A 16,049-nucleotide genomic window follows, 5' to 3' on the forward strand; every position below is an offset into this window, starting at 1 on the left:
TACATCAGGGTGTCCTCACAGTAACCCTGAGGGCTACAGTGGAAGAAATGGTAATGCCGAGAAGTTAAGTTTCTTCTGAGCTCCCAGAGTTATTGAGCCATCGTGTAGTGGGAACCCAGCAGCCTGATTCCAGAGCGCTGTGGTACAATGGTGTTCATAACAGTTACCCAGATCATTGAGATGGCTGCTTTATTTGTGTCGCGCGTGTCTTTTTTTTTTTTTTTTTTTTGCGGTACGCGGGCCTCTCACTGCTGTGGCCTCTCCCGTTGCGGAGCACAGGCTCCGGACGCGCAGGCTCAGCGGCCATGGCTCACGGGCCCAGCCGCTCCGCGGCACGTGGAATCTTCCCGGACCGGGGCACGAACCCGTGTCCCCTGCATCGGCCGGCGGACTCTCAACCACTGCGCCACCAGGGAAGCCCCTGCACGTGTCTTTTTTACAAAAAACGTGTGACCCGATGTAGAAATCTTTGCATCAGAAACATTTGATGTGAAGAACAGAATTGCAGAATGGACCAGCTCGCCTCAGAGCTGGATGGTGCCTTGCAGTCGTCCAGGCCAGTGTCTTTGAGTTCAGCCACCTCAAGCAGGGTTGTGGAACTGTCTGCAGTGCTGCCTGTGCTTGTATCAATATATGCTTAAAGCTGGAGCCCTGGGCTCTAGTTTCCCTGATGCTACAAGTAGTGTGCATTCTTGAGCAAGTCACCCTGCTGTTCTGAATGTCCATGTTCTTATCTCAAGATTGAAGGGAGTGGATGTCATCTTGGCCAAAATGGTTTGGTTATGTCACAACCAGTCAAATAAAGTGATAGAAAGAACGGAGGGGGGATAATAGAGACTGGAAATGTTCTGAAAATTTCCCTTGGGGTTGGAATACAGGGAAGAGGGTCTTCGTTGAAATGTCTTGATACTGTGAAATATTATTTGTATTATCTGGAATTGAGACCTTTAGATGTAGCAAATGATCACTTTTTTTGATGCTTATTCCTGATATCTAAGACAAATACTAAATGCTGCTGTTTAAAAGGGCAATTTAGAAGAGTATCAGATCACTGTTGGAATTAACTGTCATGGAGAACAGTTCAGCTCCTAAAAAATTATGGCCTTAAGGTTTATGCTTTTCTCCTTTTTTTTCTGCATAATGATAAGTTTTCTCCCTGCTGTGAAATGATGGAGCTGCACTGGACTCTGATATAATGGAAGTATTTTGAGTGGGTCACATTGACACATCAATGTCCCCAGTCATTCTTAATGAAAGGTGACTACAAGTATCTTATTCCATCAGTGCCCACTGTGTGTTTTTAAAATAGAACCTCATCCAGTTTCTGGTCTTCGTGTTGTCTTCGTGGGTGTGACGCACGTTGCTCTTACCTGGAAGAATGATAACATCACTGACACCTGCCGGATGTTCCTTGAAGGAAGCCAGGAGTCGACTCAAAACTTAGCACTCAATATTTCAGACCTGAAGCCAGGGGTTCAAAAAAACGTCACCCTGTATCTTTCAAATAAGTCACAGAGTGACCCTCTGGTTACAGAAAATAGCTTAGGTGAGTTACAGAAGTGGGCTTCTGATCTGCCTTGCTGGTTTTGACTTTCAGTAACTTATAGTTAAGAAAAATTGTTCTTATAATTTGTACGGAGTTTAGAATTTATAGAGGTCTTCTGCACATTTTAGTTTGACCTCCACGAGTGTGTGAGGAAGGAGGGGAAAAATGTTCTTATTTTACAGGTCAGCACAGTGGGTGTTGAAACTTTTTGGAGCCTGGCATCCAGGAAAGTAGCTGGGCCCTTTAGCTTCTTAAACTTTCGGTTGGGGGGCTTCCCTGGTGGCGCAGTGGCTGAGAGTCCGCCTGCCGATGCAGGGGACGCGGGTTCGTGCCCCGGTCCGGGAAGATCCCACATGCCACGGAGCGGCTGGGCCTGTGAGCCATGGCCGCTGAGCCTGCGCGTCCGGAGCCTGTGCTCCGCAACGGGAGAGGCCACGACAGTGAGAGGCCTGCGTACCGCAAAAACAAACAAACAAACAAACAGACTTTCGGTTGGATAGACAACAGATGTGTTAACCCAAGTGGGCCCGCCGGAGGAACTTAACCGCATCCATTGAGAAAAGGGCTGCTTATCAGGCAGATCTAGCAGGTTCTTCTGCATTGACAGTGGAGTAGTCATTTGCAGACTTCATAGAATTTTCAGGGGTAACCCTGTGAATTGAGAACAAGTACTCAATCCCCATTTTACACATAAGGAAACAGATGTACAGAGTAGGTGTCCGAATTCTTGATGACAGGTGACAGAATCAGACTTGAAATAGCTTAGACTAAGAGAGCAACTGCTTGGCTCGTGTGTATTTCCCCACCAGGGGCAGCAAGGCCTTGAAGGAGGAGAGGAGGTGACTCTTGTCTCTCTTTCCTGCTTCTTTCTTTTTACCAGCTTTCCCCTGGTTCAGCGGTTCTGCTTGTTTCACCCTCTCTCAGCAGGGGACTGGTCCAGGGAAAGAATTCCTTGAGTGGGCTCTGCTTAGCCAAGTGTGAAGCATGAGGTTGTCCTGGAAATCCATGTTTGGAGTTGGGTGGGAGACGATGGTTTCTTGAAGGAAGCTGGGAAGAGATGCAAATCGCTGAGTTGGAGAGAGAAGCACAGATATCTGCGGTGCTACCTGGGCTAAAAGTGCAAAGTGCAATACCTGCCCCAAATCAGGACCCTTTCACAGAGAACGAACGTGCGGACACGGTGGAGGGGAAGAGGGGGTGGGATGAACTGGGAGATTGGGATTGACATATATACACGACCATGTGTAAAACAGATAGCTAGTGGGAACCTGCTGTATAGCGCAGGGAGCTCAGCTCCGTGCTCTGTGGTGACATAGATGGGTGGGATGAGGGGGGTGGGAGGGAGGCCCACGAGGGAGGGGATGCATGTATACATACAGCTGTTTCACTTTATAGTACAGCAGAAACTAACACAACACTGTAAAACAACTATACCCCAATTAAAAAAAAGAAAAGGCAAAAAACCTCACCAAACCCCCAAATCAGGGCCCTTTCAGGAGCATGTGTATCTCTGGGGGAGGAAGGGAACAGGTGTTTGTGGAGTCCCAGCTGTGGGTACTGTCTGATGTGTCGTCTTACGGTGGGGAGGGCACCGGCGCTGACGGAAGACAGGGATGCACTTCTGTCGCAGGTAATGTCTTTGCCTTTTGTGTTTGAAACAGATGCCAGCAACACAGACCGCTTTCTGCAGTCACCCGGGAGCCCCACTGCCCCTGGGTACAAATATGGACTTGAACCTGCACCCCCGTTCTCTGACCCTTCTCTGCCCCAAGACACCACGGAAGTGCTGCTTTTTGGGTTAAAGTCTGACACACAGTACAAGGCCACTGTTTATCCTCGAGCAGCGAATGGTGCCGAAGGACAGCCCCGCGCCACAGAGTTTAAAACGAGTATGTTGAATTTTGTAGAGTGGCTTCAGCCAGAGTTTTCTAGCACAACGTTTGTCTTCTGTGATTCTGGTTCCGAGTTATCTCTTGCTTCATAAGTAGTTTTGTTGCAGGAGAGAGTTTTCTGGAAGAGGTTTTGGACAGAGCAGATCCAGTGAGTTTCTTCTTAACTCTGTGGCCAAGACCCTCCTTTCCTTGAGCTCATTACGGCGTAGCTGCTCATTTCCTTGCACAGCTACCATGTGCAGATGCTACGGGCTACCTCATTCTTTCTTTCATAGCTCTGCATGCTGGCCAACGAGACAAACTGGCATGTTTTTCTCTTGTAACTTGATATTCATTTTGTCCATGTTGGTTAAGTATTTTCCCCTTGAGAGAAGAAAATGAGTTTCCTTTTTTGGCCTGAACTTGGAAGGCATGCTGACCTTCCTGTGATACTTGCTGACATGCACGTTGCTTCTTTCTACCTATGATTTGTCCGCACTGCCACTCTGTAAATTGAACAGTTTTAGAGACTTTTTGGATTGGTGCTGATGAGGGGGTAAAGAATGGTTCCTGCCCTCAGGGAATTGCAGTATAGATGGGGAATCAAGGCAAACATATATGGGAAAGCACACGGTCAGGCTCTGTGGGTTCAGGAACAAATGCTGTAGCCTTGCAGCTGTTGGGGGCTTGCTTGCAGGCAACACAGACCGACTCGGGTTATCTTATGCAACGATATCTCTATTCTATATATGACAGTCTCTTTTCTGTACAGTAGAAGCTAACACCACCATCATATTTGTAAGTCAGATATACTCCAATAAAAATTAAAACAAACAAACAAACAAACCCCCAAAATATATGTGTTCTGAAAGGCTGTCATAGATCCATAGAATGGAGGGAGTAAGGATGGAGGCTGGAGGACCAAGGACAGAAAACAGTCGAGCATCCAGGGAACTCTAGGGGGCTGGTCCATGCTGGAGCTGGTGACAGTCTCTCAGGATCCTAGGGTGGAGACGGTGTCCTGTTGCTTTCTAGATGGCTGTGCTGGGGAAGGGAGCCGCTGTCCCTCCAGCTTCCACATGGGTGATAGGCACTTCCTTCCTACAAGGGGAAGAGGGACTTGGGTGCTGCACAGGCAGCCCATGGTCACTGTGCACTATAGTTGCCCACTAAGTGCTGTGGACATGGGAAGGCTGGAGCCTGATTTTAATATTAAATCCCAAAGGAAGGCCTCTTCTACAGGGAGGATCTGAACTTTCTTTGAAGGGAGGATAGGATTTGGATAAATGGAGAGGAAGCGGAGGATGTGTCAGCTGAGGCAACGTCATGAGTGAAAGTGCAGATGATGGACGCTGAGGTACGAAAGTGGAGAGGCACTGGGACTAGGTAACGTCTCAGGGACTCTGATGATTCTGGAGGGGTTGATTCATTTCCTAGAGAGATGGTATATGTGTGTCTTGAGAGCTGCTCTCTCTTTTGGAGGGGCTGGGAGGATGTGCTATAGGACACCTGGGGGCAATTTTTGGCTGGGGGAGGAGTGGGGGGAAGGGACTCCTCCAGGGGTGCCATTGACAGTGGTGGGGCTGTCCTACATACAAGATGCTTGTGCAGGGAGGTGAGTGGGGCTGGAATCTCGTCTCTGGGTCTTTCACCAAGCCACACACCCCGGGGCAGAGCCATCCAGAGGAGGGCCTTTTTGCCTGATCCTGCTAAAAGCGGCCTGTGGATTGGTGTGGACCTGGGGTTCTCTGCTTTTTAAAGTGATTTGAGTGGAATTAAAGTAATAGTGATTGCATTTTTGGCTTTTGGTCATGTGGATATACACAAAGTCTGGTTGGTGTTGACTGTCCTAGTGCTTAATAAATGATAATAATATTATATAATATATACTACTATAATAATTATATTATAGCCTTAACCCTCTCTATGTTGTGTGTGTATGTATATGTGTGTGTGTACTCATGTGTACACACACACACACATACACACAGATACACATACATGTGTGGTACCAGGCACTTTTCAAGTGACTAATTAGGTGGAATGGAGTTAAGGACACCATCAGAGGATGTTGAGACGCCTGAGACTAGTCATGATAGGAAATTACGTCCAAAGCTGAAGAGTAAGGGGGAGGAGATGGTGTTTCTGGAGCCGAGCGAGGGCTGGGGCCCTGGAGGACACAGCTATGTCAGAACAGGTGACCTAGAGCAGGAGGCAGTGAGGAGAAAGACTCCCAGCTGCTTTCTCCTCCAGCCCCCCAGTAGCGTGCCCCTATCGCTCACTGGTGGAACCTGGTCCCAGGCCACCTGGCAGAGTCTCTACCCCCAACCCGTGCCCCAGTGATGCAAGGTACAGGGCTCAGCCTCCCCGGGGCACAGAGCAGGCAGGAGAAGGACAGAGGGTGGATTGGGACAGTGGGGTGGGCAAGTGGTGAATAACTAGCCCTCTTGTGTTACCTTTTGTTGAGTTAGGATTATTATCCTGACTTTATAGATGAGGAAACTGAGCTCGGTGATTTTCCTACGATCCACCTGCCTGTTCAAGTAGAACTGACCTTGGAACCCAGACCTGCCTCACGTGGAAGTCTGTGACCTTTACTTGATCATGTAGAGTATAGTGTTCATTCTTGGATGGGTGCATGCTTGAGACCTTTTGGGGTCACCCAGCACCTAGGGGGGCATGTGTAGAGTCCATGTTGTTGTTTGAGGAGTCTGTCGCATCTCTAAGCGTCAGCTCACAAGAAGAGCGTAGAGTAACTATGCAGTTGCGATTGGCCAGGTTGTTTTCTTCACTGAAGATGCTGCCTGACTTTTGCTGGGACCGCCCTACACTCAGGTATGTTGCGTTAAATGGTGTAGAGTAGGAAGGAAGAATCGCTAAGAGTGTTTCTTAGATTAGATGACGTTCCTTGATGACAGCATCTCTCCCTCTCTCTGTCTCTTTCTGTCTGCCTTGGCCATTCTGGTGGTTGTTAACTCCTCTTGTGTCTTTGCAGATTCCAGTCAGGTGTTTGACATCGAAGTTGTGAACATCAGTGCCACAAGCTTGACCCTGACCTGGAAAATCAATGAGAATGAGCCATCTTCTGTCTATACCTACAAGATACAGGTTGCTGGCGAGACAGATCCCTTCAATCTCACTGTCCATGAGACTCGTGCCGTCATCACCCCACTCAACTCGAGCACGTTATACAACATCACAGTGTGGCCTTTCCCTGACAACGGTTCTGCGGGCATACCAGGCTTTCTCCAGGTGTACACCCGTGAGTCCACTCATTGCTTTGCTAACCTTTCTTGCCTGCCTGCTATGCACCAGGCGCAGATACAAGACAAATTGTGTTCCTGCCCTTGAGGAAAGCACAGCTCACCTTGTGGGTCCACAGGGACTCTTACCACCTTCAGGATGTGTGATCTTATGACGGTGACCACTGATTGACCCTGCCCACACGCCCAGCGTCGCGTGACGGGCTCTCCTTGCACGGTCTCATTTAATGTTCACAAATCTGTGACATGGCACTGGCCTCATTTTATGGATGAGGAAGCCAAGGCCGAGAGAGATGCTATGGACAGGTGTCAAACCTTGTGAGTGTCAGAGGTGGGATCAGACAGCTGGGCTGTCTCAGCTCCAGCCTGTGCTGGTGACAGCCATTCTAGTGTGCTAGCGACAGGGAGCAAGTTGATACATGGAGACAAAAAGAACCTGGTTATTCATGTCCCTTTGTCCTTTGGATGCTGACGTTATAAGGAAATAGGACACAGCTATGTCTTGTCTTTTCTTTCTTCTGATCCAGCTGTCTCTTCAAGACAAGACGTTAGGCAGCAGATAAAAACCATTCTGTTCCAAGGACGGTCCAATAATTGAAACAATAATGGCGTGCCAGTAGAGTAGTAATGTAATAATATAGTAATATCGGTATTGCACTGCGCCACGAGCTTTACATGTATTGTAGTGGTCTTCACGGTAGGTGTTAGGATCCCTGTCTTACAGATGAAAAGACTATAGCTCAGCACAGCTGAAGTGTTTGCCCAAGACCACAGAGCTGGTAAGCAGCAGGGCAGGGACTTGGACCCAGGGGTGCCTGGCTCTGGATCCAGGGCTCATCCCACCGGAATACTTTATTCGAGTGTCTGTTGCTTTCCAAGAAGCACACCTTAGGCATTCTTACAAACGTCTTCTGACTGGGTCTTTGGAGTAAATGAAATCTGCTTTTCTTTTCTTCACCTTTTACTTTTTTTTTTACTGTTTAATCTCTCTATTAGTTAGGATCAGGTTCGTTGTGAGTAACAAATTCCCCAAGTATCCAAGACAGGAGTTTATTTCTCTCTCATTATAAAAGAAGCCCAATGCTAGGTAGGATGGGATGGTTAGCTACCGCTCAGTTGCAAGAAACAGAAACCATGAGCTATGTTAAGCTGAAGAGGATCTTACCTTGGGAACTGAGGGTTTATAGAATCATTGGAAGTGCTGGTGTGTTAGTTTGCTAGGACTGCCATAAAAGTACGGCAGATTGGGAGGCTTAAACAATAGAAATCGACTCTCTCACAGTTCTGGAGGCAAGAAGTCTGAGATCAGGTGATTCAGGCTTGGTTTCTTCTGAGACCTCCCTTCCTGGCTTTGTAATGGCCGGCTTCTCCCTGTGTCTTCACGTGATTCTCCTTTGGTCTGTGCATGTCTGTGTCCTAATCTCTCTTTTTTTAAAATTTTATTGAAGTATAGTTGATTTACAATGTTGTGTTTAATTTCTGCTGTACAGCAAAGTGATTTAGTTATACATAAATATATTCTTTTTCATATTCTTTTCCATTATGGTTTATCACAGGATATTGAATATAGTTCCCTCTAATCTAATAAGGATACTAGTCATAATGGATTGGATTAGGGCCCACCTTAATGGCCTCATTTTACCTTAATCACCTCTTTAAAAATCCTACCTCCAAATATAGTCAGATTCTGAGGTACTGATGGTTAGGACTTCAACATATGAATTTTGGGGGGACACAATTCAACTCATAACATGTGGGGTGCAGCTCTAGGCTGGGATCCAGAAATGACTCCCAGCCTAAGGGTGCAGAACTCCCCATCCAGGGAGTCCCCAACTGTGTCACTGTCAGCAGCCCTGGCTGTAGTTGTTGGCTCCAGGAATGTACTGAGCCGCCATCCTGGCATCAGGAAGCTGCAGCCACTGCCACATTGTTGGTCCTAGAGCCAGGCAGCCTGAGCTGCAGGCATCACATCCACATTCCAGTTACAAGAAGGAGGAAGGATAAAAGGTAACGCTCCATCCTTTAAGGATGCTTCTTGGGAGCCATATGGTCCTTATACTCACATCCCATTGGCCAGAACTTAGCCTAGTAGCAAGGGAGGCTGGGAAATGTAGTTTTTCTTTCCAATAGCCATGTACACTGCTACGAATCTGGGGGTGTATGATTAAGGAAAACGGAGGGGGGAATGGATTTTGGGGGTCAACAGCAGCCTCTGCTGCACTTCCTTAAACAGAGACTCTGGAAGGCTAAGTAATGTATACAACATAGGCAGCCAGCAGTGGCCAAGGTCCTCCAGTGCCTGAGCCCTTGACCCATGAGAATTTACGCCTCTTCTCATTTCCTTTGAATGACTTTGTACAACTTAAACACCAGTTTCTGCACTCCTGTGGCCAAGTGTTCTCTTGTTGGTTAGAAACATGAGTTTCTGAGGGGCTTGTGTTGTAGGTGATAATACAAAAAAGAGAAAAAGAGAGGTTGGGTGTCCCAAGTGTACGTTTAATCTCATTGTAAATATTTTGTGAGGTTCAGTCACCCTTGTCTTCTGGAGAAATAGATTCTTAATCTAGTCATTTACTTTCTACCCACAGCCCCCTGTCCAGTTTCTGACTTTCGAGTGACAAGTGTCAGCACAAGGGAAATTGGCTTAGCATGGAATAGCAATGACTCTAATTCCTTTGAGATACATATCACACGGGATGAAGTTGGAGTAAATCAAACAACCACCGAACAAAGTATTGTCATTGGTGACTTATCCCCTGGAACCGAGTATCGTTTTGACATATTTCCACAAGGACCAGATGGGACTAAAGGGGATTCCCAAACAGTTTACGGTACAACTGGTAAGCAAATAGGTTGTATTTTCTGAGAAACAGTCATGTTTCTTAAGGGAAATCAGTATAATTTATAAATGTCAAATTTTCCAAATATTGCTTTTCTTTTAATTATCTAAGAAAAACTTTTTAACAAGTTTATAATGACAGCAGTGCATATTCATTATATAAAATACAGACAAGCAAAAAGAAAAATCACATGTAAACCAACAACCAGAGATAATAACTAATAGCTTTTGATGCGTGATGTTTTAGAATTTTAAGGTATAGAAAGGTGTGTATGTGTATATATATTTTAACAAATATTAAAATCCTGTACATGTGTTATCTGCTTTTTTTCATTTCAAGTTTATTATGACTATTCTTCCCTATTAGCATAAATATTTCTGCAGGATAATTTTTTTTTCTTTATTAAACATCTTCATTGGAGTATAATTGCTTTACAATGGTGTGTTAATTTCTGCTTTATAACAAAGTGAATCAGTTATACATATGTCCCCATATCTCTTCCCTCTTGTGTCTCCCTCCCTCCCACCCTCCCTATCCCACCCCTCTAGATGGTCACAAAGCACCGAGCTGATCTCCCTGTGCTATGTGGCTGTTTCCTACTAGCTATCTGTTTTACGTTTGGTAGGGTATATATGTCCATGCCACTCTCTCACTTTGTCCCAGGTTACCCTTCCCCCACCCCGTATCCTCAAGTCCATTCTCTGTAGGTCTGTGTCATTGTTCCCATCTTGCCCCTAGGTTCTTCATGACCATTTTTTTTTTTTTTTTTTTTTTTTAGATTTCATATATATGTGTTAGCATACGGTATTTGTTTTTCTCTTTCTGACTTACTTCACTCTGTATGACAGGAACTAGGTCTATCCACCTCACTACAAATAACTCAATTTTGTTTCTTTTTATGGCTGAGTAATATTCCATTGTATATACGTGCCACATCTTCTTTATCCATTCATCTGTTGATGGACACTTAGGTTGCTTCCATGTCCTGGCTATTGTACATGGAGCTGCAATGAACATTTTGGTACCTGACTCTTCTTGAATTATGGTTTTCTCAGGGTACATGCCCAGTAGTGGGATTGCTGGATCGTATGGTAGTTCCATTTTTAGTTTTTTAAGGAACCTCCATACTGTTCTCCATAGTGGCTGTATCAATTTACATTCCCAGCAACAGTGCAAGAGGGTTCCCTTTTCTCCACACCCTCTCCAGCAATTATTGTCTGTAGATTTTTTGATGATGGCCATTCTGACTGGTGTGAGGTGATATCTCATTGTAGTTTTGATTTGCATTTCTCTAATGATTAGTGATGTTGAGCATCCTTTCGTGTGTTTGTTGGCAATCTGTATATCTTTTTTGGAGAAATGTCTATTCAGGTCTTCTGCCCATTTTTGGATTGGGTTGTGTGTTTTTTTGATACTGAGCTGCATGAGCTGCTTGTAACTTTTGGAGATTAATCCTTTGTCAGTTGCTTCATTTGCAAATATTTTCTTCCATTCTGAGGGTTGTCTTCTCTCCTTGTTTATGGTTTCCTTGTCTGTGTAAAACCTTTTAAGTTGCATTAGGTCCCATTTATTTATTTTTGTTTTTATTTCCATTTCTCTAAGAGGTGGGTCAAAAAGGATCTTGCTGTGATTTATGTCATAGAGTGTTCTGCCTATGTTTTCCTCTCAGAGTTTGATAGTGTCTGGCCTTACATTTAGGTCTTTAATCCATTTTGAGTTTATTTTTGTGTATGGTGTTAGGGAGTGTTCTAATTTCATTCTTTTACATGTAGCTGTCCAGTTTTCCCAGCACCACTTATTGAAGAGGCTGTCTTTTCTCCACTGTATATTCTTGCCTCCTTTATCAAAGATAAGGCGACCATATGTGCGTGGGTTTATCTCTGGGCTTTCTATCCTTTTCCATTGCTCTATATTTCTGTTTTTGTGCCAGTACCATACTGTCTTGATTACTGTTGCTTTGTCTGAAGTCAGGGAGCCTGATTCCTCCAGCTCCGTTTTTCTTTCTCAAGATTGCTTTGGCTATTTGGGGTCTTTTGTGTTTCCATACAAATTGTGAAATTTTTTGTTCTAGTTCTGTGAAAAATGCCATTGGTAGTTTGATAGGGATTGCGTTGAATCTGTAGATTGCTTTGGGTAGTAGTCATTTTCACAATGTTGATTCTTCCAATCCAAGAACATGGTATATCTCTCCATCTATTTGTAATTTCACTTTCAGATTTTTCATCATTAGTGTATAGGAATGCAAGAGATTTCTGTGCATTAATTTAATATCCTGCTACTTTACCAATTCATTGATTAGCTCTAGTAGTTTTCTGGTAGCATCTTTAGGATTCTCTATGTATAGTATCATGTCATCTGCAAACAGTGACAGCTTTACTTCTTCTTTTCTGATTTGAATTCCTTTTATTTCTTTTTCTTCTCTGATTGCTGTGGCTAGGACTTCCAAAACTATGTTGAATAAGAGTGGTGAGAGTGGGCAACCTAGTCTTGTTCCTGATCTTAGTGGAAATGCTTTCAGTTTTTCACCATTGAGGACAATGTTGGCTGTGGGTTTGTCATATATGGCCTTTATTATGTTGAGGAAAGTTCCCTCTATGCCTACTTTCTGCAGGGTTTTTATCATAAATCGGTGTTGGATTTTGTCGAAAGCTTTCTCTGCATCTATTGAGATGATCATGTGGGTTTTCTCCTTCAGTTGTTATTATGGTGTATCACGTTGACTGATTTGTGTATATTGAAGAATCCTTGCATTCCTGGAATAAACCCCACTTGAACATGTTGTATGATCCTTTTAATGTGCTGTTGGACTCTTGCTAGTATTTCATTGAGGATTTTGCATCTATGTTCATCAGTGATATTGGCCTGTAGTTTTCTTTCTTTGTGACATCCTTGTCTGGTTTTGGGATCAGGGTGATGGTGGCCTCGTAGAATGAGTTTGGGAGTGTTCCTCCCTCTGCTATATTTTGGAAGAGTTTGAGAAGGATAGGTGTTAGCTCTTCTCTAAATGTTTAATGGCATTCGCCTGTGAAGCCATCTGGTCCTGGGCTTTTGTTTGTTGGAAGATTTTTAATCACAGTTTGAATTTCAGTGCTTGTGATTGGTCTGTTCATATTTTCTGTTTCTTCCTGGTTCAGTCTCGGAAGGTTGTGCATTTCTAAGAATTTGTCCATTTCTTCCAGGTTGTCCATTTTATTGGCATATAGCTCCTTGTAGTAATCTCTCATGATCCTTTGTATTTCTGCAGTGTCAGTTGTTACTTCTCCTTTTTCATTTCTAATTCTATTGATTTGCGTCTTCTCCCTTCTTTTCTTGATGACTCTGGCTAATGGTTTATCAATTTTGTTTATCTTCTCAAAGAACCAGCTTTTAGTTTTATTGATCTTTGCCATCGTTTCCTTAATTTCTTTTTCATTTATTTCTGATTTGATCTTTATGATTTCTTTCCTTCTCTGCAGGATAATTTTAATACCTGCCTGACATTCCATTGTCTAAATCAGGAGTCAGCAGATAAAAATGGCCCATGGGCCAAATCTGGCCCACTGCCTGTTTTTTTATAGAGAATTAAGTTTTATTGGAACACAACCATGCTCATTTCTTTATATAAAGTCTATGGCTTCTTTTGTGCTAGAAATGAGTAGTTGCCACAGAGAATAAATGGCCTGCAAAACCTAAAATATTTACTCTGTGGTCCATATGGAAAAAGTTCGCTGACCCCTTGGTTATATCAGTGGTTCTCAAAGTGTGGTCCAGGGATCTCTGGGAGTCCCCTAGATTCTTTCAAGGGGGTCTGTAAGGTATTATTATTTTTAAGAATTTATTTATTTTATTTATTTATTTTTGGCTGCGTGGGGTCTCTGTTGCTGCTTGCGGGCTTTCTCTAGTTGTGGTGAGCAGGGGCTACTCTTTGTTGCGGTGTGCGGGCTTCTCATTGCGGTGGCTTCTCTTGTTGCGGAGCACGGACTGTAGGCACATGGGCTTCAGTAGTTGTGGCACACGGGCTTAGTTGCTCCGTGGCATGTGGGATCTTCCCGGACCAGGGCTCGAACCTGTGTCGCCTGCACTGGGAGGCAGATTCTGAACCGCCAGGGAAGCCCTGTGAGGTATTATTATCATAATAATATTGGAATGCTATTTGGCTTCTTCACTCTCATTCTCTCATGATGAGTGTACAGTGGAGTTTTCTAGATGCTCTATGACATGGGATGAGATCATTTTTCTGTTGGCTAATGGAATGCATGCTTGTGTATTCTTATGTTTTAAATATTTTCCCCATTAAAAATTTTCTATTACAGTATACATAAATGTAACCTAAATAAATAAAAATTCTCTGAGAGCCTTAATAAGTTTTAAGAAGATAAAGCGGTCCTGAAACCCTAAAGTTTATAAATATTTAACTACTCCCCTATTGCTGGACAGGTAGATTACTTATAGTCTTTCATAAACAACATTGTGATACAGTAGTTTTGTTAGTTCTATGAGGCCTATTGATATTGATAAAAATATTTCATGAAAACTATTGCTCATTATTGTTTTTAAAATTTGAAATGAAATTTTTGGGAAAGCTTGGAAAACATACAGTATTCCCTGATCTTTGATTGCCAGGGAATTGAAATCTTTTCCACAGAAGGGAGGAATAAAGAAATGAGACTGATATTCCTTGAGCCACGTGTGAAGTCATTTGGACTCTTGAGATTCTCCTTGTGTAGGTTTCTTCAACTCTGTTGGTTGGGTTAAGCACTGATAGCTACTAGGAAGATCTACTTCCAAAATATGGGGACTGCTAAAATGCATCCCTCAGATGAAGTGCAGTAATTCCTTTTCAAGTCTGAATTTCAGATTAGGCTTTTGAGGTAGGATCGTAGTATCAACATATATTTTTTTCTTTCTTTTTGAGAATGTTGCTAATGGTAAAGGCATCACCATTGTGGGGTCCCTTTGATATTGTATGACTTGCCAACGGCCAGAATTTAATGTAATAATAACATAATGTACTAGGGGTCTATAAATGGCTGGGCTGTCATCCTGTATTTAAACATTTTGAACACAACTCCATGAGGTAGGGACTATTATCATCTCTATTTTATAGAGTAGGAAATGGGGACTCTGTGAACTTAAGTAACTGGCCCAGGGTGGCAAGGTAGTGAACTGGCCTCTGTCTGACTTTGAAGACTGAGGTCTTAACCAGAGTGTGGACTGTACTTTGATATGGTGCAGCTGCAAAAGTAATTTAAGCCTATTCATAAGGAAAAGGCATCTCTTGTACTATTGCCTGTAATTGTCCGGTTGAATGGAAATCAAGAAGAGTTGTAATAAGGCACTAGACTCTTAGGGCATTACCATTCTATTCTTGACCAATGTTCATTATTATTGGGGAGAATAAATGTAACAGCATTAAAGGCAATTTTGAAAAAGGGAAACAAATACCGTATGACCCAGCAATTCCACTCCTACATGTATATATATTTCCAAAGGAATTGAAAGCAGGGCCTTGAACAGTTATCTCTACACCAATGTTCATAGGAGCATGATTCACGATAGCTAAAAGGTGGAGGCAACCAAGTGTCCATCAACAGAGGAATGGATAGACAAGATGTGGTATATCCATATGATAGAATATTATGTAGCCATAAAAAGGAACGAAGTACTGAGACATGCTAGAGTGTGGATAAATCTTGAAAACATTCTGCTAAGTGAAAAAAGCTGGACATAGAAGGACAACTACCGTATGAATCCACTTACATGAGATGCCTAGAATAGGCATGTTCACAGAGACAGACGGTAGAAGAGAGGGGCTGGGAGGAGGGAAGAATGAGGGTGGTTGTTTCATGGGAACAGAGTTCGTGTTGGGGATGATGAAATGTTTTGGGTACAGATGATGGTGATGGTGACACAACATTGTGAATGTATTAATGCTACTGAGTTGTACACTTACAAATGGTTAAAATGATAAATATTATGTTGTGTGTATTTTACTACCACAAAAAGGCAGGGAAACAAAAATAACTCCACTCTTCTAACCCGACTGAATTCCTTTTCTGTCTGTGTCCATGGTCATATATTTAGTTGATATCACTGTAATTATTATATGAATTATTTTATTTTGTATTTGAACTTTTTCTTTTAACTCCATATATATCATAACTTCCCTCCTGTAGTTGTTATGTTTTCATGTTTTTAGTGGCTGCAGACTATTTCATTTTATAGCCAGATCACAATGTATATATAGCCCTTCCCTTTTTATGGAATATTTAGGTTATTTCTACTATTTTTATGTTTATAGAAAACTGCTGCCTTTCATGGCCTTCTGTCTGTGGAATCCCTTTAACATCAGGAATCCAGTGGTAGGGAAAGAAGATTCTCAGTTACCTCCCTTTAAGGAGAACCTACTTAAAAATTAATTTTTAAGCAGATAGTACATGCATGTGGTACAAAATTTTAAAAAGTACAAAGGGTTTTACAGTGAAAATGTTCCCCTCTTTTGTCCCCTATCTCCTCAACTGGCCTCTTCAGAGGTGACCTTGGTTACTGG

General features: G+C 43.2%; 1 protein-coding gene across 1 annotated transcript in view; it reads left to right on the top strand.

Annotated features, from left to right (window-relative positions):
* Positions 1–16,049, top strand: part of PTPRJ (protein tyrosine phosphatase receptor type J) — a 171,218-nt gene that overhangs the window by 118,278 nt on the left and 36,891 nt on the right. The window contains exons 5-7 of the mRNA XM_073808963.1: positions 3,208–3,435; positions 6,413–6,679; positions 9,269–9,520. Coding sequence (XP_073665064.1) covers positions 3,208–3,435; positions 6,413–6,679; positions 9,269–9,520 — 747 coding nt within the window. The remainder of the gene's footprint in view (positions 1–3,207; positions 3,436–6,412; positions 6,680–9,268; positions 9,521–16,049) is intronic.

This window comes from Tursiops truncatus, chromosome 8 (assembly GCF_011762595.2).
Source record: "Tursiops truncatus isolate mTurTru1 chromosome 8, mTurTru1.mat.Y, whole genome shotgun sequence".
Lineage (NCBI taxonomy): Eukaryota > Metazoa > Chordata > Mammalia > Artiodactyla > Delphinidae > Tursiops > Tursiops truncatus.